Source organism: Macaca fascicularis, chromosome 6 (genome assembly GCF_037993035.2).
Source record: "Macaca fascicularis isolate 582-1 chromosome 6, T2T-MFA8v1.1".
Taxonomy (NCBI): Eukaryota; Metazoa; Chordata; class Mammalia; order Primates; family Cercopithecidae; genus Macaca; species Macaca fascicularis.
This window is the reverse complement of record NC_088380.1, coordinates 34,203,083-34,226,275: the sequence shown is the minus strand read 5'-3', so window position 1 is coordinate 34,226,275 and position 23,193 is coordinate 34,203,083. Positions and strand designations below refer to the sequence as shown.

The 23,193-nt window shown below is 41.3% G+C and overlaps 1 protein-coding gene across 3 annotated transcripts in view; it reads left to right on the top strand.

Moving 5' to 3' along the window:
- The window catches only part of ADAMTS12 (ADAM metallopeptidase with thrombospondin type 1 motif 12), a 366,598-nt gene that overhangs the window by 299,248 nt on the left and 44,157 nt on the right, over window positions 1-23,193 (top strand). For 2 of the 3 annotated variants that reach the window (XM_005556663.4, XM_073995108.1), the window contains exons 17-19: window positions 909-1,035; window positions 7,871-8,081; window positions 19,787-20,905. In XM_005556663.4, coding sequence (XP_005556720.3) covers window positions 909-1,035; window positions 7,871-8,081; window positions 19,787-20,905 — 1,457 coding nt within the window. Of the gene's footprint in view, window positions 1-908; window positions 1,036-7,870; window positions 8,082-19,786; window positions 20,906-23,193 lie in introns of those variants that run through there. The other variant, XR_012414525.1, reaches the window with a different exon arrangement.

The following is a 23,193-nucleotide window of genomic DNA, read 5'->3' as shown; positions in this document are numbered from 1 at the left end:
TTTGCCTATAGACTCTGTGTGAGTCCCTTACTTGCACTAACTGTCTGGTCTCTGAAGGCAGCAGGATTATCAATCCTTGCTATCAAATCCCTGTATTTTAAAAAACATAACATCTCAAACTTCGCAACATTATTTTAAATTGTATTTCAGTCTCTAAGAGTTTACCGACCTCAACTAATATAAAGATACCTGTCTCTTCTATCCTTTAATTAAGCTAATAATGTAGCAATTGCCTCGTAACACCTGTTGATGACATCTACTTTCATTATTAGTAGCAGTAGTATTTTGGAGATGGAGTCTCGCTCTGTCGCCCAGGCTGGAGTGCAGTGGCATGATCTCAGCTCACTGCACCCTTCGCCTCCTGGGTTCAAGCGATTGTCCTGCCTCAGCCTACCGAGTAGCTGAGATGACAGGAGCCCACCACCATGCTTGGCTAAGTTTTGTATTTTTAGTTGAGACAGGATTTCACCATGTTGGCCAGGCTAGTCTCAAACTCCTGACCTCAAGTGATCCACCTGCCTCTGCCTCCCAAAGTGCTGGGATTACAGGTGTGAGCCACTGCGCCCAGCCTACTTTCATTATTTAAATCTCATTTGTTTTCCATCTGGCGCGTGTGTGTTAGTGTCATCTCCACGGCTGGAATGTAATCTGTGGAACAGACTTTACCTCCTACCTCTATGACCTGCAGTTTTTCCTAGGCAAGCTCTCCTCCTCCCCTTGCCAGTTGCAGCATGAGGGTGAATCACAAGAGGTCCCCATTCTTCATCCCTTCTTTAAAAACCAAGTAACTTTTGAACAACTTTCCCATCAGCCGTCAGCATGATCGTTGACATGGTCAAGCACCTCACCTGACCATGAGCATGTGGGCTCAGGATTCAGTACATGTGAATCTTTCTGTCCGACCCCAGGTATCCGCCGCCAGACTGCCCATTGCATAAAGAAGGGCCGTGGGATGGTGAAAGCTACATTCTGTGACCCAGAAACACAGCCCAATGGGAGACAGAAGAAGTGCCATGAAAAGGCTTGTCCACCCAGGTAACCATCGCTAACAGCTGGAGCTCTGTGTGTCTGCCTACAGTGATGTCTGACTCAAGAGTGACCCAATGCTTGCTGATAAAGAAATAATGTGTGGCTTTGTTATTTGGATAAACACAAGAACGCTGTTAGAAGTTTCTGTGGCTATGCTGTTGGAGCCTGTGGCAAGCTGTGAGGACATATTCTCCCAAGAGCAGTATTTTCACAAGGTGATGTGTTCTGTGTTTAATTATTTGGCAAGACTAAGTGCCAAAGCATTGGTGAAGAGAATGCTAAGTGGATCACGCAAAAGTAGTTTCGCTAATAGAGTTGTCTTTTCCAAGGGCTTTACCAGTGCAACTCCAGCCTTCAGATGAAAGGTTGGCACCTTCTAATCACAGTGCCCACTTGTACTTCAGGCTGCCCAGAAGAGGGGGCTCAGAGAGCAGGTTTTCCCAGCCTCGACATTACTGACATGTGGGGCTAGCTGACTCTTTGTTGTGGGGGGCTGCCTTGTGAATTGCAGGAGGCTTAGCAGCATTACTGGCCTGTGTTTACTTAGATGCTGGTAGAACTCCCTCCCTCCCAATCCAGGCTATGACAACTAAAAATGTCTGCAGACATTGACAGATATCTACTACAGGGTAAAATCATCCTCAGTTGACAGTCACTGTTATAGAGATATTCAGCAATATTCAGGGTATTGCTAACCACATTGGTTCAAGAGATTGGAATCCTAGAAGGTAATTGGGATGTTATTATGCCAGGCTTATGTTTAAAAAGAGAGAGAGAGAAAAGAAAGGAAAAAGAAAAAGGAGGAAGAAGGAGAAGAAGAAAAGAAGGAGGGAAAGAGGGAGAGGAAAGAGGGAGAAAGGAAGGAATATTGGTTGATTTCCAGAAAGTGTCTTCATTCTCTGGCGACCTTAAACAGGGATGTATTTATGTTGCAGAGTCCAGCAAGCATTCATCCCAGTTCTACGCAGACACACTATGAGGCATTTAAACAAGGGGGAGACTCATTGGTATCATAAATCAAACAGGTGACAGGGCGGATTCTAAAGAAGAGCTAGAATGTGACAAATATCCAAGAACTAGGTTAGAAAGAAGAGTCAAGACAAGACTCTTGTCCTGAAAAAACCGATGTCAGTCTCTTAGCAGTCCAAACTGGCAGGACCCAGAGGCCAGGGTGTTCTCAACTCAGAGAGAGGTTTATTTTCTCTTCTGTTCTGTGGCTTTTTCTAGGTAGGAGCTGGACCCCACCACTATTGAAGCAGGAAAGCAATGTGTCATCGCCTCGCCTTGCTCTAGCTCCTTCCTGTGGCTCTTTTGCCAGGAAGAACTAGAAATGACCAGGGAAGATAAGGCTAGCACTAGGTTTTATATGAAATTGCAGTTATGTTACTTTCTCAGGGAAGAATGAGCCAGGAGAGAGAACCTTTCTTAGAGCCAGTCCATCGCCTACTACTCCACAGAATTCATGAATTGTGAGATTTTTGGCTCCTGAGAATGTTAATTAGGCATAATATAATCCTTACAGGTTCAATTTCTGAAAATGTGCTCTCAAGTAGGATATGATAAGCTAAGTAGAATTCCATGAAACATTCAGATATAATGGTTGTATTAGTCCTTTCTCACACTGCTAATAAAGACATACCCGAGACTGGATAATTTGCAAAGAAAAAGAGGTTTCAAGGACTCACAGTTCTAAGTGGCTGGGGAGGCCTCACAGTCATGGCAGAAGGCGAAAAGCATATCTTACATGGCTACAGACAAGACAGAACGAGAGCCAAGTGAAAGGGGTTTGCCCTAATAAAGCCAACAAATCTTGTGAGACTTATTCAGTAGCACGAGAACAGTATGGGGCAATGTGCCCCCGTGATTCAATTATCTCCCACCGGGTCCCTCCCACAACGTGTGGGAATTATGGGAGCTACAATTCAAGCTGAGATTTGGGTGGGGACACAGCCAAACCACATCAATGGCCAGTTTACAAAAGTCCTTTTTATTTATGACTGCATTTTAGCTTCTACAGATATTTATGAAATAGTCATAAGACAGGGTATGGGTATTACTCTGAGGTGCTATATGAGGAGATAAAGGTTCAGAGAAATTTGATGCCATACCCTAGGGGAAATGGCTGCAGAGAAAACTAGCACTTCTTTTTTTACATTTTACTTTAAGTTCTGGGATACATGTGCAGAACGTGCAGGTTTGTTCCATAGATGTACATGTGCCATGGTGGTTTGCTGCATCTAGGTTTTAAGCCCCACATGCATTAGGTATTTGTCCTAATGCTGTCCCTCCTCTTGCCCCCCAACCCCCTACAGGCCCCAGTGTGTGATGTTCCCATCCCTGTGTCCATGTGTTATTGTTCAACTCTCACTTATGAGTGAGAACATGAAGTGTTTGGTTTTCTGTTCCTGTATTAAAAACTAGTACTTTTTAAGAACCCACTATTTTTCAAGCTGTTTCCACATAACCATATCATTTAAACCTGTAAGCAACCCTAATTTGTAGATACGTTTATGCTCATTATACAAATGAAGACTCTAAAGCCTTCACAAAAATTTTCCTCGGTCACTTAGCTACAAGTTTTAGAGTCAGGATTTGAACCCAGATCTGTCTGCTCTGCTGCCTCTGTATGTGCTGCTACACCATGCTGCTGCCTAGGATCTCAGGATAAGCAGGTTTCAGTGCTAGAACCAGAATCCCCTACATTTAAACTATTTCTCTCACATTAAAACACAATAAAAATGTTATGAATGCGCAGAAAAGGCTGACTCCAAAACTAAGTCATGCCTCCAGGTCCAAGCGATTCTCCTGCCCCAGCCTTCTGAGTAGCTGGGATTACAGGCGCATGCCACCACATCTGGCTAATTTTTGTATTTTTAGTAGAGATTGGGTTTCACCATGTTGGCCACACTGGTCTCAAACTCCTGACCTCAAGTGATCCACCTGCCTTAGCCTCTGCAAGTGCTGGGATTGCAGGCATGAGCCCACGTGCCTGGCGATTTGCCTTTTTAAGAATAAATAATAAACTAATATTATTTGTTTTTGCAAACTTAGTTCACTAGTTTCCTTGTATATGAATTTCAAGCTGCAATATCTTCTCCTGTCACCTAATTTCCATGATCTCTGAAAAGTTCATACCCATCACTGAGACCTGTCATTTCTTTTCCCAAAAAATTTCCTGTGCAAGGTTTAATCTTATTTATTTCTTCAGTAAATCTTCAGTAAATAAGAAATTTCTTCAGTAAATAAGAACAAATCTTATTTTTTCTTCAGTAATATCTTGTTTTTACAGCCAATTTCAACATTCTGTGTTCTTCCCCAAAGGAGTATTTGAGACAGATTTTTTTAAGATTTAATCAAAACTTTTGATTAAACATAAAAAAAATGTATTACATAGCCAATGGCTTTCAGGATGAAAGCCTTATAGAGCTTGTTCCAGGAGAGAGAAGACTGTCAAGAAAGAAATTCTTTGAAAATTTAATATATCTGATTCCAGAAAGAGGTTATTTGAGTCCCTTCTCCCTACTGACTTCTCTCTGAACTTTGGTTTTCAGAAAAGCAAAACTCTGCTAGGTCACAGCTGTGGCGGTGCCTAGCATATCCGAAGTACTCAATAAACCTCTGACGGTGACTTTTTAAAACTGTGGCAGCTATATGTAGGTTTCAGTCCACAGAATAATGGCATATGACTTAAATCGAGGTTTCTCAACCTCAACACTATTGCTGCTTTGAGCTGGAGAGTTTTTTGTTGTGGGTAGCTGTCTCGTGCCAATGTAGGAGATGTAGCAGTATCCCTGGACTGTATCCACTAGATTCCAATAGCAACCCACCCCCGCTTCCCTGTCACCACCGATTTGTGATGATGAAAAATGTCTTCGGACATTCCCACATGTCCCCTGGGGAGGGAAGCTGCAGAAATCTCTGCTGATTGAGACCTTCTGATCTAAATGAAAGCAATGAGATCATTGAGACTGGGAAAAGCCCATGAAAGAGGGAAAAAGGACTGAGCATGATGTGTGTAGGGGACAAGAAAGCTAGGGAAAATGAGGCTGAAGGAATGGGATATAATGGGAATATGGAGACAATGTGTACACAGGACCAGGAGGTAAGAGTGCTTGCACTGTAGTCATGGTTTTGTCAGAATGTGAAATGTTTAGTTGAATTGGATTTTGGAATGTAAATTCTATTAGGAAAAAGATTCGTACAAAGAAAGATTATAATTATAAAAGTTGATTTCTTAAAGGAAATTACTATTCTCAGCAAGGGTTTAACCAATTCAGTTTTGGACTTTCATTTTTCTGAGTAATGAAATTTAGAAAGAGTGAGGTGTCCTGGTTTGTTGGCGATCAGCGCTGTTGACGCACATACTGATAGGGGAATCAGTAGAAGCTACTGATAAAAGAGGGGTTATTTTAAAAATAAAAGAAAGATTCAAAGGGTCTCTAACCCATCCCTTCTACTTGATCTCAGAGAAGACTCATATCCAAACTACAGTAAACTTTTACAGAATTCCAGAACAACTACAGGCTCTTCAAAGATCTCAAACGTAGGCACACACATGTACACACACACACACACACACACACACTCTTAGTCATTTAGATAAAACATAAAATCTCCATAAATGTAAAAACAGTATTCTATTAGAAATCTCCTACAAGAGGTGGGGTTATGGCAAACACCCAAAAGAATGAATGGACAGCAGAGAACAGCTGGACCATGGCTCCTGAGCCCCGGGCCTGGAAGACCTTTACAGCAAAAAAAAAAAAAAGAAGATGGTTTTCACTTTAATCTTGTGAGAGTAAGACTAAGCTGTTTTAGTCCGTTTTGTGTTGCTGTACCAGAATACCACAGACTGGGTAATTGATAAAGAACAAATTTATTTCTTGGCCAGGTACGGTGACTCACTCTGTAATCCCAGAGCTTTGAGAGGCCAAGGCAGAAGGATCACTTGAGCGCAGGAGTTCGAGACTAGCCTGGGCAACAAAGCAAGACCCTTTCTCTATAAAAATAAAAATAAAAAATAAATTTCTTTTAAAAAGAAACATTTCTCACAGTTCTGGAGATTGGATGGCCAAGATCATGGTACCAGCATTTGATCTGGCGGGGGCCTTCTTGCTGCATCCTTATAAGGCTGAAGGAGGAAGGGCAACAGAGGACAAATATTTGTGTCCTCGTGTAGAGAGTGAAAGGGAGTAAACCACTCCCAAATCCTTTTTCAAGTGGCCTTAATCCATTCATGATGGTAAAGCCCTCACGACCTAGACACCTCCCATCAGACCTCACCTCCCAACACTGTTATATTGAGGATTAAGTGTCTAACACATATGTTTTAGGGAACACATTCGGACCACAGCAAAATCACAGGCAATATGTTCCCTAAGGGACTGTAGAGAAAACTCCAAGAAGAGAAAACAAGAACGTCCATTATCACTTTGTAGTGATACAGCTGAAAGCCCTATAGCAAGTACTTAGATAAATTAAACTTTCAATCAACTCAGATTAAGGCCTTTTCAGAATGGCATTTTATAGATTCTCTTGGCCTGACCTCCTTTAGAAAAGCCTGAGGTAGGACAAAGTAATTAGATTAATACAGTGGGGCACTTATTGGTTTCACATCATACTGTTCCAATATTATTAGCTCTTTACCCACTAAGGTTAAACACCAAAGATTAAATAAGTAATCTCAATTACTTATTAAATGAAGAATATGATTGAATTGAGGAATTGCTTTCTTCTGATATTTTTAACTTGAGACTAAAAGTGTCACAATCAAAAGAAATTGTACAGAAATAAATTCAATATTTAGTAAATAAAAGTAAAAAGTTTTATCTTTAAAATTACCAAAATTCAATGCTGTCTCAAGTCAGGAGACTTTCTTGAAGTCAGGAATGAAGGACTTCCCCCAGTGTACTATTTTCCCATGAGAGATAAAAGTGTCCCACTTGTTACTATACGGAGGGATGGAAAAGTGGGCTGTGCAGAGGAACAACAATGGACCCAAACCACACTGAGTGAAGACACCTGTTCTATCTTCGGTGCTGGGGAAGATTTGCACAATAATGGAGAAGAGGGACAAGAGATGGCTCCCTGCCATTTTCAAAAGTTACTTCTGTGTAACCAGTGGGCCCACATCCTAGATTCTTGAGTAAAAAATGATTTTATTTAAGTTTATTCTTTTTCTACTTATTTCTTATCAAAGGGAGCAGTGAAAATATTAACAAGTAGACTTCAGGAGATAGGGAGAGAAATAAAGGCAATGTCCCTAATTGATCACTTCCTAAATAATTTAAAAATTTATGTTAAAGTGCCTACTTTCCATTCAATTAAGAGCCAGGAGACCTAGAGTCTAATTGGACTCTTTTACTCAATAGCACGGTCAAAATAACAACAAATCATAACAAATGCTTGAGTTTTGTTATATGTCAGGCTCTGTACTATACACTTTACATGAACTGGTCTTTCATTTAATGCGCAGCAACGCTCATATATTTTTACACCCATTGAATAGACGAGAAAGTGAGACTTAAACTTGCTTCAAGTTGCACAGCAGAACCCTGGACCTCAGTTTTCTTACTGAAAAGAGAGGGCATGCATATATTTTTTTTTCTCATTCAAAAACATGCGTATTTAGCAACTGCTTATGCCAGGCACTCTGCTGAGCTCTGGAGTTTTGATTGAAGACACCGTGGCCCTGTCTGCAGCACGCCCCCTAGTGGGTTGGAGTGTCTCCATGGCCCTCCCAGCCCTGTGATCTGCATTTCTGCCCCTGCTTTCTCAGTGGTTGAATGGAATGTATGCTTACGTTGGCGATCTTCTCTCACATGTCCATGTTTGCCTGCAGGTGGTGGGCAGGGGAGTGGGAAGCATGCTCCGCGACATGCGGGCCCCACGGGGAGAAGAAGCGAACCGTGCTGTGCATCCAGACCATGGGCTCTGACGAGCAGGCTCTCCCGCCCACAGACTGCCAGCACCTGCTGAAGCCCAAGACCCTCCTTTCCTGCAACAGAGACATCCTGTGCCCCTCGGACTGGACAGTGGGCAACTGGAGTGAGGTGAGCTCGGGGCTCAGAGGGGAAACTGGCACTATTCAAGCTTCATCAGCCTCTGCCTTCCTTCTCATTATCCAATCCAAAGTGACCCTAGGTAAAATTGCAAAATATCCCTGGCCTGCTCATTTTCCATTCATACGGGATCTTGCTCTCACTTGCTCAATGGTCAGCTTACTACCTGACAGGGGTGAGGTAGACTCCGCCCCGCCCCCCTCCGCCACTACAGGATCACAACGACTAATTAATAAATCAGAAGCTTGGCCGGGCGTGTTGTTAAACCATTGGTAGCAGATCAGGGACCTCCCACGCACCCCAAAAGTGATTTATAGAACATTGACCAGCACATCACTATAGTTAACCCAAACCAAAAGAGTGTCACTTGACACTAAGAAAAATCCCCTCAAATTATCCATCTGTTCACCATGTGTCAAGGCCAAACCAGACCAAGGTTTATAACATCTATTATAAGACACATAAGTTCAGATGAATGTTGCATTTTCCCCAAATTAATTTGATCTAATTTTCTGACTATAATTGGAAATCAGTAAGCTGGAAGGTTATGAAAAGCTCTCCCAGGCTTTAATTTTCTTTGGGTCACTTTGGCATCTGGTTTTGTCGGGCCTTGTCATGTTCCCAGTTATTAGTGGAAGGCCCCAAAGCCTCCAAGGGCCTCAGCTCTGCTTCCCTATATGCAGTTCAGTGAATAACCTAAGGAATAACTAGAAAATACATGTTTTTTAAAAATTAACAGGCCAGTGTTTAGAGATGGATGCTGACTTTATCTTATGAGCTTTCTTGAATAGCCATATGCTTCCATAATAATGCTCCCACTGGCCAGGCACCTGTAATCCCAGCACTTTCAGAGGCCGAGGCAGGAGGATCACTTGAGCTTAGGAGTTTGAGACCAGCCTAAGCAACATGATGAAACCCCATCTCTATTGAAAATACAATTAGCCTGGCATGGTGGCATGCCTGTAGTCCCAGATACTTGGGGGGGCTGAGGCAGGAGGACCACTTGAGCCTGGGAAATTGAGACTGTAGTGAGCTGATATCATGACACTGTACTCCAGCCTGGGTGAGAAAGTGAGACTTTGTCTCAAAATAATAATAACAATAATGCCACCATTGCTCAGGATATTTTAGGAACTCCTATGAGGACTCGGGAGAAAATGGAGAATATCTGATTCAGGAGAATGCCACAGAAAGTCGATTAGAATGGGGCCTGATGGATAAATGAATAATGTGATCAAAATTTTTGTGTTTAAAAAACATTTGATTATAAATATGTGACAGATTGCTTTGCACCTGCTCTGAAAGAATTCCAAAATGTGTGTAAGCAAAGGTACCATCTCTGAAGATACCTATTTGAAAGCAAAACATTCATTTAAATACAGCAGCTTTGATGAAACCTTATTTCCAAGACTCCCTTTTATTAGCTTATGTCACAGTTTAGGTTTATTTACCTTCTGAATCTGTACAGGCTGTTCTCTTGGGCATCTAGGTGAAATTTAAAAAAAGAAAAGAAACAGAAAGTATGGTCCCTAGATGGTAAGAACTTCCATCCAGTGGGAGAGATAGGATCCAGAAAAGAAAAAGAAAAAAGGAAAGAAAGGAAAGGAAGGACAAAGGTATGCATGTAAAGAAATATACCTACATACAAATATGGGTGTATTACTGATTCACTCACTAATGTATGTACACACATCAGTGATAAACCAAACATTCTTTTTGCTATTCCTGGGGGAGTATAATCACAGCATTTGGCTGTCCTGCCTTATTAGTCCACCACAACCTAGGTTTCTGTAAATTACAGTGTTGTCAAAATAAGGCTGAATAGAGTATTGTGACTGGCCTATTAAATCTGTTTACCAAAAATGTGTTGGCTGCATCCAAAACTGTTAATAATTCTTGTCATGTAGAATTTACTAATTGCCAACATCTTAATGCTTTTTCAGAGGACTGCAATTACAGATTTGGCTGAGGAGTTCTTATTGTGTTCATGTTTATGGGAAGCGTAGTAACCTGTCTTAACTGGAGAACAAGAGACCAAAAAGTTGGCATGATGTAAGAAGCACTCGAGTGTGTGGTTCCATATGCAGCCGTTGCACAGTCAACAGACCACACGGACAGTTTCTAGCTTCCACTTGACAGAGCTGAGCAGAAAGGCTGGGCCAATGCCGTCATTCAGAAGATGTCATTGGAGTGCTTTTGGTTAAATCAGTATCAAAATATTCATCAAACGGGTCTTCCTTTCTTCTCTCTGCTGTCTTACTAATAACCTTCTAATGAACTTTGCTGGAGTATGATGAAATGTCTTTGACATTCTAACTATGCCCAGATACTTTTTTTAAGGAGAGATGACATAGCGATTCTTGGCAGGCAGTACTTATTGTCTAGATTTTGTCTGGAGACCAACATTATTTGAAGCAGGATAGTGCTCCAGCCATCATTTGGTCTGTACTGTGTCATTTGGGTCACCCTGGATGGTCTAAAACTGTAAGGTTACTGATCCAAAAGGCCCAAGAACTGACAGCCTTCTAGACTGCTATAAAATGGCCTTCTCTGGGCTAACCTAAGAGGGAAGAAAGAGAAAGTACATTCATGAGCTCCCTTCCCTATCAAAGCACTCCACCAACTCAAGCAGTAAGGGAAGAGTGGGCCCAGCCGTGCCAGGTCGGTACACTCCTCCCTGTTCCAGCAGGAATCACAAAGGGGAGTTCTCTCCCCTGCTGCCCCAGGCAGGCTTTCCTGCCCCCTGTGACCAGCCCCTTTTCTCTAAGCTTATGTTCTAGATACCTGACTCCCACCTCCAATCTCAGGTTTTACCAAGAATCTTATCCTGGTTTTGCCCACCCTACTTTGTGGACTTAGAGGGTAAAGAAGGGAACTCTATTTATTGTAAATAGAGACGAGGTATCAAAGTTATTGTGGCTCCCTTGCTTCCCAGATACACCATTTCAGGGGCATGCCTTGTGAGAGGCAGCCAGTCTAGTAGTGAAGGGCACAGTACCTAGAGCATGGCTTCCCGGGTTCAAATGTGTGTGTGTGGCAAACAGGACACTCCAGAAGCCAGGATGTGTGTGTTTGTTTATATAGTTTTCCTTTCCAAAGGCATTTCAGGCAGTTTACAGTAAAAGGGCTCTGGACATTGAAGTGGTGAACTGGAAGTTGTAGCCATGCCTGGGAGCAGAGAGCAACATGCTAAACATGAGAATAATAGGGTTATTTTGATGAAGCTTTCAGTTTAACCCAGTGCATCCAGACAACCAGGGCAACAAGGGCAGCCCAGTGGGTTCCATAATTCTTTCTATCTGATAGATGGAAGGGTACCTCTTCTTCAAGAGACACCCCTGGTACTCCCAATGAGAGCTTTAAAATAACTTGCCAAAATTACATGAGATTTTTAATAATGACTCCAAGGATATAACTAGAGAATGATTCAGTCAGATTCTTTGTAAAAAGCTGTGCCATCTTTTTCCTTGGATGGATGGATGGATGAATGGATGGATGGATGGATGCATGGATGCATGGATAACCACCATGTACTTAATAAATGTTTGATTAGTACATCCTTGGCAGAAAGGGAAGTGGGAAGAGTCCTGGCTGAGATCACAGAGAACCATCTTAGTTCTGGTCTTGTATTGCATAAACTTGTATTGCATGTTATACAGTCTTAGGAAAATGATTTTTCCTTATAGGACCTCAGTTTCCTCAACTATAAACCAACATGTTATTTCTCCTAGTAATTAGACTAATAGTAATGATGGGTGATAATTTTTCTAGATTTTCCCTGGCAATCTCTAATTGTGTGGCCTTGAGCCAGTGTTAATTCTCTCTTAGCCTGTTGTCATTGAGAAACATAGGATTATTGTAAGAATTGAAGAAGATAATTCATGCAAACACTTAGCATAGTGCCTGGTAAATAGTAAGTGTTCACTAAATTATTATCAGACAAGAAGACAAAAGTCTATTTTCCATGCTAATCTGATTTTGCAAACCTTGCTCAATCAGTTGTACCCAAAGGTGCTGAAGGAACTGATCTGTGGCCCCATAAGTTTTCACCTATCCCCTCCCTGAGCTCAAGGAGCTCATTCATTTTATGCATGAAACACTGTAAGTGCAGTGCCTCTGGCCTACAGATTTTTCAAGGGCCTATACAACTATTTGAGACCTGAAAAAAAAAAACCTCATGCATTGCTTCTATAAAAACAAAAGGACCCTGCAAAATCAGAAATCAATATTTAATTATATATTAATAGCAAATACACACCAAGCATTTTGTATGCATTGTTACTATGTATTATGTATGTATCTATTAAGTACTTTTATGGTTATTAGCACATTTAATCTTCACCATGACTTATTGAGCCCCATTTTATTAATACAAGTGAAGAAACTGAGGCATAGAAACATTTAGAAATTTGTCCAAAGTCACATGTTGCCAGGATTTGAATGCAGGCAGCACAGTGTCTACTCTGAATGTATACTTTGCCATATTGCATCTCAGATATCTGCAAAATGTAGCAATATGACAGTTTCTCGTATTCATAAGAAATGTTTTCCGTTTGGAAATGATTTGTAGGCTGGCTTTTCTCATTCTGTTGGAATTTCAGACTGTGCATAACGATTGCTGAGAAATCAGAGCCTCCCCAAAATTAAATGTTACCCTCACTGAATAACTTCAAAAGCGCAGGAAAAAAATAAAGCCTTTCGCAAAAGATTTGAATAGACATTTCTCAAAAGAAGGCATACTCGTGGCAAACAGGCATATGAAAAGGTGCTCAACATCATTATCATCAGAGAAATGCATATCAAAACTATAATGAGATACCATTTTTACCCCAGTTAAAATGGCTTACATCCAAAAGACAGCAAAAACAAATGCTGGTGAGGATATGGAGAAAGGGGAACCCTCGTACACTGTTGGTAGGAATGTAAATAGTTTAACCACTGTGGAGAACAGTTTGGAGGTTCCTCAAAAAGGTAAAAGTTAAGCTACCACGTGATCCAGCAATCCCACTGCTGAGTATATACCAAAAAGAAAGGAAACCAGTCTGTCAAAGAGATATCTGCACTCCTATGTTTGTTGCAGTACTGTTTACAATAGCTAAGATTTGGAAACAACCTAAGTGTCCCTCAACAGATGAACAGATAAAGAAAAGGTGGTACATATACATGATGGAGTACTATTCAGCCACAGTAATGAATGAGATTCAGTCATTTGCAACAATGTGGATAAACTGGAGATCATTATGTGAAGTGAAATAAGCCAGGCACAGAAAGAGAAATATTGCATGTTCTCACTTATTTTAGGACTCTAAACATCAAAACAATTGAACTTACAGACATAGAGAGTGAAAGGATGGTTACTAGAGGCTAGAAACAGTAGTGAGAGTTTGCAGGGAAGGTGGGGATGATTAAGGGGTACAAAAAAAATAGAAAGAATGAATAAGACCTATGATTTGATAGCACAATGAGATGACTATAGTTAATAATAACTTAATTACACATTTTAAAATAACTTAAAGGGTATAATTAGATTGTTTGTAACTGGAAGGATAAAAGCTTGAGGGGATGGATACCCATTCTCTATGATGTGCTTATTTCACATTGCATGCCGGCATCAAAACATCTCATGTACCCCATAAATATATATACCTACTACGTACCCATAAACATTTTTAAAAAGTGAAATGGAAAAAAAATAATTTCAAATTTTTTTATAGCAAAAGTTACATTTTACTTGAGACGAGAAATGCATTTGCATATATTTGATGGGACATTGGTGGAGGCTCTAAAAGCAGACACACCCAGAGTCTAGGAAGATCTTTAACGGACCCTTCCTGTGCCTGACAAAAACACACAAACAAAACATTCACTTAACCAAGGTACTGAGAATCGATAAAGTACAAAGCTCATCACAGGGGTGTTGGAATGCAGAGTAACCAAATAGACCAAATGCTGATGTTCACAGATGAGCTCTCTCTGGCTCTTGGGACAGAAGGCGTGGCTCAAAAGGCAATGCTATGTCTATTGCTAAGTGGGAAGCAAAGCTAGACTCATGTGAAGTCCCTGCCACCCGAGGGAAGAGAGAGCATGGAGGGATAAGGACATTTTTGAGAGTTGCTGACCCTCTGGATTCCCCAGTTCTAGGCACTCCTGTGGGGCTGGCCACCTGATATTCTGACCTCGTCACTCCCTCTTTTGGTGTGGAGTGTCATTAGTGTTAACATCTCAGTTCTTCCCAGGCATCAGTAGCCTGTGCTTGGCCAGGGTGTCTGGAGAACAGATATGGGCACCTCTGTTTGCAACAACTACTCACAAAAAACCAGCTGAGAGCTATGTTGATTGTCCTCATCAGGTCTGATTTGTTTTAATTATCTAGGCTACTGTCTCAGTTCCCGAGGGCTGCCCTAACGAAGTACCACAAACTGGGCAGATTAAACAATAGGAATTTATTGTCTCACATCTGCAGAAGCTACAAAATCAAGGTCAAGGTGTTGGCAAAGTGAATTCCTTCTGAAAGCTGGGAGGGCGATTTGTTCCATGCCTTTCTCCCAGCTTCTGGTGGTTTGATGTCAATCTTTGGTGCTCATTGGCTTGTAAATGCATCACTCCAACCTCTGCCTTCATCTTCATGACATTCTACCTGCCTGTGATCTCTGTGTCCAGATTCCCCTTTTGATATGGATACCATTAGGCCCAACCTAATGACCTTCTTGTAACTTGATTACCTTTTTAAAGATCCTTTCTCCAAATAAGATCAAATTCTGAGATTGGGGGCATTGGGATTTTGACATATCTTTTTTGAGAGAGACACAATTCAACCCAAAACAGATACCTATGTGTTTTAGCTTGTTTTCAAAGCTGGTGTTTGTATGAGAGTTAATTATTCATGCATAAATTTCTGAGATTGTGCATTCAATGTTTTAATGCCCAAAGTATTCACTGTTTCTCTACTCAGCCGTTTAGCCCAAACCCTCTGATAAACTCCGACTGTGTTTTCAAATAAACTCTTTCTCAGCGCTACAGCTCAGTGCCAATTGTGAGCCTCCTCACCCCCAACAGTGGACCACAGGTTGGTGGAGTTGATAAATTTGGCAGCAAACCCCTTTCTCGGTGGGTTTCCCCACAAGAAGCCTGTATCCAGGATGGTGACAAGTGAGGGCAAAATGACTCCCAGAGAGCAGGGTAACAGATTGACATGCTGCTTGCATAGTCCAGGGTTCAAAATTACGAGGTAAGGGTGTACGATAATCATAGCTGAAGTTGTTTTGGAGAATTCTGAGACTACCAATTGAGATGGGTTTGGAGTGTGGTGTCGTGTACTGCATTTATCTCATCTGTAGAGCTTGACAGTTCCTGAGCAGATTAACACAGTTGGAAGATGTACTGGAAGAAGCGTGGAGCTGAATACAAAGCAGCAATGCCTGTTCTGCAGTGACTAGGAGAAAAGGCAAGTTCGTATTCAGGCCCAATAAGCTTGGTAGACAGCTAATACTGTCCAGCTGGGCATACTGTGTCCCAGGACTAAGGAATGGCAATCGTGGGTTATTTGGAAGATTCAATGTCTGCTGGCTAAGAAAAGTAGATGTGGATGAAAGGTTGGTGCACTGAGGGACGTATAAACTCCTAGATCCCAGGTCTTCATTAATCAGGTTTTGGGTTGCTATTTGGGAATGAGAACTATAGATGAGATCATCAGCTTTTCCAAGAGAAGTTAAAAATCAGGAATTTTATTAACATAAAATTTCTAATTTTTAAAATGTTGGCTACTATTTTGGTTTTTGTGTTTTGTTTGTTGGTTGGTTGGTAGATTGGTGGGTTTTAAGATTGAGCAAGCCAAAGAATACATGTCAGTGGGCCACATGTAGCCGTTAGGCTGCTACTTGGAACTCCTCTTCAAAAACCGTCTTCTGTTTCAAAATATTAAAATCTAATGTATTTTAACTCAGCAACCAGCTAGATAGCTGAAGTGGTCTGTCTCTGTGTCCCCACCCAAATCTCATTTTGACTGGTAATCCAAATTGTAATCCCCATGTGTTGAGGGAGGGACCTCATGGGGAATGATTGGATCATGGGAGCAGTTCCCCCATTCTGTTCTTGTGACAGTGAGTTCCCTTGAGATCTGATGGTTTTATAAGAGGCTTTCCCCCTCTTCATTCTGCACTTCTCTCTCCTGTCACCATGTGAAGAAGGACATGTTTGCTTCCTCTTCCACCATGATTGTAAGTTTCCTGAGGCCTCCCCACCTATGCAGAACTGTGAGTCAATTAAACCTTTTTCCTTTATAAATTTCCCCATCTTGGTATTTCTTTATAGCAGCATGAAAACAAACTAATACAGTAGCTATTCTTTACTCCTGCCTTACTCTTTTAGGTTGAGCAAATTCACACCATCAGTAAGATTACTTAGTTCTTGTTATTTGTAAATTTGAAAACCACATATCCATCTGTTAGCTTTAGGAAATCTGAATCTAAAAACATGCAGCAGTAAACCATTAGGGGGTGTGTGGGTCTCCACAGTATCTTGTAGACATGTGCCTGCACCCACCTCGCCAAGACAGCTGCTCACTTCACACCTCCCTAATGAGACAGTTCTGTGTGTCACCCACAAGGGCAGTGGAAATTGGGGAACCCCAAGCCTTTTGTTGTGATCACTATTATTATTATCAGCATCATTATTAGAACAGTGATAATAATAGCTTTCAGTCACTAATTGTCTTCATATATTATGCCACCTCTGTTAAGCCTATTGTTGAAGGTAATCCGCACAGTAGCCTGCAAAGGTAGGTGCTGCTGTCTCTGTTTCCAGGTGAGGAAGCTGACTTAGCCACTGAATCGCGCAGGGAGTTAATATGATAGATCAGGGAATTTAAGCTATTTCTCAGAGGTTTTATAGTTTTTTTCTTTTTTTTTTTTTTTTTTTTACTTCATAGTTCACTGGGGAGGTGGAGGGGATATGCCCCTATAATTTTGCATTTTAAAAATTTTTGTAAAAGTGTACAAGTAAAGCTAACTTTTTTAGAGATATTAGCAACATTTCAAGTCAAAACAAAAAGAAAAAGAGAAAGAAGAGAAAGAAAAGAAAAATAGAAGCATTTCCTATTATGTTACTATCTAGTCTAATACTTCATGGAAAGGAAAGCCAAAAGAGGGTCACCTGCTGCCTGAGAAGAGTTGGCAGTAGCTGGGATCTCAGTTATCAGTCAGCTCTCAAGACTGAGCCTGCCTGAGGCAGCCAGCATGGAAATGTGTTCACACATACAAAACTGATGAATTTTACAAAGTGGGGATTTGAAAATCCAAGAAGTTCAGATTAGAATGTAACAAATGGAGAGGGACTCCGCATGACTAAAATAGATGGAGCACAGAGTATCCTCCTACAGAAGAAGGGAAGAAACAATGCAGCACATCAGGAAGATAAATACCTCCTGCCTTCCCTTTCCAGGTCCAGGGAGAAGTGAGTCATGGACCATGCCAGAAGAGACTGTTGCCTCCCTGTCAGGCTCCGATACTTGCAGTTGGTAGCCTCCACTTTGGTAGGAAATGAGTGTGCATTAAGCATCATTTCTGCCCAAATTATTTTTATTATTATTTCAAAACTAACCTGGAAGTTCCACCTTGGAGCAACTTGTTTTAATATTTTGTGGACATCTTAAGTCAACAGCTTCACTGGTTGGGTCCAAATCCACAGTTGGACACTCCTTCAGCTGTACATTCTCCTGTGCTCACAGCATCTCCTGCTTTTCAAAAGAGCTGATTTCACAGAGCCGTTATACATCAGTGAGTGATTATGTTTGATTGAAACAAAATAAAGGAGAAGTTTTCTATGTCAATATTATGTTCCTACTTAGAGAAAATTGAAAATAGAACTTGAGAAGGCAAGGACCTTAAACTAAATGCAGAAGCTCATGAGTGAGAATTTTTCCATTCCTGATTTTTTTTTCCAGGTAAAAGAGTCACTTAATTAATATGTACAAGGTGATCACTGTGTCCTCAGAACTATCCTGGAATTCCATTACGAATAAAAAACAGTTCCTGCCTTTGGGTAGCTTTTCACAAATCAAAAGTCACTGAGTAAACTCCATGGACAGCTACTTGTACAGTGTGTTGTGCTAGGTTTGGGGATGGGGGTAAAAATAAATCTAATGCTGGCTGCGCATGATGACTCACGCCTGTAATCCCAGCACTTTGGGAGGCCGAGGCGGGAGGATCATGAGCTCAGGAGATTGAGACCATGGCTAACACGGTGAAACCCCGTCTCTACTAAAAATACAAAAAATTAGCCGGGTGTGGTGGCAGGCGCCTGTAGTCCCAGCTACTCGGGAGGCTGAGGCAGGAGAATGGTGTGAACATGGAAGACAGAGCTTGCAGTGAGCTGAGATCGCACCACTGCACTCCAGCCTGGGTGACAGAGCGAGACTCCATCTCAAAAATAAAATTAAATTAAATTAAAAATAAATAAATAAAGCTAATGCTTATTCTACAACTGACTTGCTGCCTTTCAAGTGAGTTCCTGGGTCTCAGGTTCCTCACTTGTGGAAGGCAGAATAACAGTTCCTTCCTTGTACATCTCATAGGGACGTCGTGTATATCACACAGAATAATGTCTGTGCAGCCCTCTGAAATCATTATGCAGTCCCCATCCTTAAGAAACCTGCTTTGAGGTCAGGGATACATGACAAAGAAATGTAAAATGACCAGAGAAGACCCCTGGGTGGTCTGTGTTCAAGTACCAACTGTTTGGTGGTTGACTTCAAATGCCATTGGAAAGAGAAGCTAAAAATGGAACTGTTTGGTAAAAGTATGGATTTTTCAAAATATTTAGACATTTCGTGTTTTATAGCATCTCTGTATCTGCCATCCACATGTGTTGAAATTGATGCGCTGAACATTCTTTACCATGTATCCTGAGGAAGGCCCGTTCCATTAGGATTCCCCCAAAGGCAGTCTAGCTGCTTGGGCTTCAGCGTGGCATACAGAATATGGAGGGAACATTGGGGAGGGGCCCCTACCAGTTCCCCAATGTGTACCTCAGTGCCATGCTAAGGGATTCACCTAACTCCTTGGGAAGGGCTATTTCCTACCTTTGATTAACTATGTACCTTTAAATTTTAGAGTAGGTCTTGGATCTATGCACCTGTGTGAGTATGGTGATTATCTAGATTTTAATCTGATTCTGCCTGCCACAGGCAAGTGAAAATGGAGCTTAAGGTACCTGGGGAAAATGTGTGAGTTATGATGGTTGCTTTCTAAATATGAAGGGAAATGTTCCTTATACCAAATTTCATATTCCAGAGAATATGCACACACTATACATTAATTTAATAAGATCACAATCCCAGAAAAGAGATAATGTGACTTACTAGCTCTTTAAAAGGTTCGGTGACTTGTGTAAACCATTACACTCATTGTGGATCCCACCATCCATGGTTCACAGCCCAAAGGGAATGTAGTTTGACTACGTCATGGTTTACATTTTCAGTTTGTGAAGAATAAATGATTGAGACTGAGTCCCAGCTGGTCTCCAGGATATACATATTTCCGTGGAAAACTGAAAGAGCACAGAAACCAAATGTAGAGATAGCAGACAATTTTAGCTGCGTAGTTCAGTTTCCATCAGGCCTGTTTTGGTCTATTATAGACCTGACCATGAGAACAAAAGCATCTTCTCTCACCAGACTAACAGCTGTTTCTCTCTTCTAGTGTTCTGTTTCCTGTGGTGGTGGAGTGCGGATTCGCAGTGTCACATGTGCCAAGAACCATGATGAACCTTGCGATGTGACAAGGAAACCCAACAGCCGGGCTCTGTGTGGCCTCCAGCAATGCCCATCTAGCCGGAGAGGTCTGAAACCCAACAAAGGCACTATTTCCAATGGAAAAAACCCACCAACACCTGAGCAGGACCCCGTAAAGCCCGTCCCTCTACCTACATCCAGGCCCAGAATGCTGACCACACCCATAGGGCCTGAGTCTATGAGCACAAGCCCTGCAGCAATCAGCAGCCCTCGTCCTACCACAGCCTCCAAAGAAGGAGACATGGGTGGGAAACAGTGGCAAGATAGCTCAACCCAACCTGAGCTGAGCTCTCGCTATCTCATTCCCACTGGAAGCACTTCTCAGCCCATCCTCACTTCCCGATCTGTGAGCATTCAGCCAAGTGAGGAAAATGTTTCCAGTTCAGATGCTGGTCCTACCTGGGAGGGAGGCCTTGTAGCTACAACAAGTGGTTCTGACTTGTCATCTTCCCGCAACCCTATGACTTGGCCTGTGACTCCATTTTACAATACCTTGACCAAAGGTCCAGAAATGGAGATTCACAGTGGCTCAGGGGAAGACAGGGAACAGCCTGAGGGCAAAGATGAAAGCAACCCTGTAATATGGACCAAGATCAGAGTACCTGGAAATGATGCTCCAGTGGAAAGTACAGAAATGCCACTTGCACCTCCACTGACACCGGATCTCAGTGGGGAGTCCCCGTGGCCAACCTTCAGCACAGTAATAGAAGGACTGCTCCCCAGCCAAAGGCCCAGTACTCCCAAAACTGGCACACCCAGAGTTGAGGGGATGGTTACTGAAAAGCCAGCTGACACTCTACTCCCTCTGGGAAGAGACCACCAGCCAGAACCCTCAGGAAAGACAGCAAACCATAGCCATCTGAAACTTCCAAACGACATGAATCAAACAGAAAGTACTGAACCAGTCCTGACTGAGGAGGATGCAACAAGTCTGATTGCCGAGGGCTTTTTGCTGAATGCCTCCAATTACAAGCAGCTCACAAATGACCACGGCTCTGCACACTGGATCGTCGGAAACTGGAGCGAGGTAAGACATTTCCTACCCAAAGCCTGGTGTTACATGGAAAAAAGCTAGGAGTGTTAAATTCATATGAAAATTTCAAAATGAACTTGCATTACTGTGAAAACAAAAGGAATCAGTCAGACCATGCCCTCACCTCCCTCCTTACCCCCCTAACTCTCCAAATGGAAAAAATAAAATTATATAAATTACATAACTTGTGAAGTTTTATAGATATATTGTCTAGCTTTTAATCTGGTTCTACCTGCCACAACCAAATGAGAGTTCCTGCCTTGTACATTTCATAGGGATGTTGTGTATATCACACAGAATAATGTCTGTGCAGCCCTTTGAAATCATTATGCAGTCCCCATCTTTAAGAAACCTGTTTTGAGGTCAGGGATACAAGACAGAGAAACGTAAACTGACCAGTGAAGACCCCTGGGTGGTCTATGTTCAAGTGCCAGCTGTTTGGTGGTTGACTTAAAATGTCATTGCAAAGGGAAGCTAAAAATTTATATATAGGGAAGGAGAACAAATGCAGTGAGATATACTGAAACGTACCCTGAACTAAGCCAGGAAGCCTGGGCAGTCGGCTGTGTAATCACGGCAAATTCATCTATCTTTCTGAGCCTTTTTTTTTTTTTTTTTTTTTTTTTTTTTTTTTTTGCCTACAGAATGATAAGGCAAGTGTAGATTATCTCTAATGTTCCTTCCAGCTATAAACTGCAATGATCCTATGATGAAGGACGACTGAAAAGGCCTGAGTTCACATTTCAATAAAAAACGTAGTTTTGAGACATGGTTTAAAATTGTGAAGTAATCACAGATAGAATGGAAACCTAACACAAAACTTGTTAAAATAATTGTATAGCTCGCCATATCAGTGATTTTTTTTTTCCTTTACTTTTTGGTTTGTTTGAGTGCTTGCTTTTAAAAAATTCATTTTGGCTTATTGAAAGAATTGTAATATAGAGGAAGAAGAAAATAAGCATGATGACATCATGCTAGCCCCTATTTTCATGCTCCAGAAATTTGGCTAGATATTTGTCTTTCCATTTCTAGAACTAATTACATCCTTTGAAGCATCAAAATCATTTCTCACCTATTTGAAATCTGAATATGCAGTATACAAACTTGTTAATATAATGTAACAATGCAAAAGAGGACTTTGCAGCAAAGTAATCACATGTTCAAATCATTCAGCATTTTTATGACATTTCATGACTCATCTCCCCAGCTAAAGGGAAGTAAACTATTAGCAGCTAATATAAAAATAGCAATTTTCAGTATAACAATTTATAAAACATGTAATTCACAAACCATTTTCACAGGTAGTCTCTTATTTTTCCCTTTTGATGGTCCTGATGAGTAGGTAAGTGTCTCACTGATACCAATTTACAAATAGAAAAAGAGATTTGTAACAGTTAACTGATTTCTCCAAAGACACAATTGGATGACGAACCTTCTATCACTTCCCACTCTGATCTGCTATCTCTCTAGTGGATTTTAGCACCAACTGACAACTATACAAAATTCTGTTATATAAATTAATCAACATCATTGGTCATGGAATTGACTAGAAGCAATAAATAGGTAAATTCAAACCATCTCCAAAATTTCTTGCATTAAATAACATAATTGTTTGCATTTGAGCTATGTTTTCACTTTGATTTATGTTTGATTTCTAAAATGAGTTATCACATTTTCTGTCATCTTATCATCTCCATTTAGAGGTAAAGAATTCTGATTCAGAGATAGAGAAGATTTTCATGCTTACAGTAAGCCAATTTGTTGAAGGAAGGAGATGAATGGGTCTCATGACTCCTGACATTTCAGTCCTGTTTCTTTCCTAATCAGTTTCTTTCCTAAGCATGCATCAGGCTTTATAAGCATGATTTTATGCTAATGAGCATAAATTCTCTCATTTAATCCTTACCACGGGCCCAGGAGATTGGTAGTATTTTCCCTATTGCAGAGGCAAGGAAACTGAAGCTGAGAGAATTTAAGTGGCTAGCCAGAATTGTACAAACCTGTGAGCTACGGGAATTTGAACTCAGACAGATGGGCTTCAGAACCCATGACCCCTGGCTCTGCAAATCAGAAAATATTACCATCCTCTGTGTCTTTGATTTTATTTGTTTCTTCTTTGGTCATATTACATATGAAAATAATGCCAGTTATGTGGTGGCCTTGGGTAGACAAATGAGAAAATCACATAGTTCACAAGGAGGTTCTTTAAAATAACTTGGAGGCCACTCATGGTTACTTGAGTTCACAGGGGCAAATTGTCCCTCTATTACCACAGTGGGTCC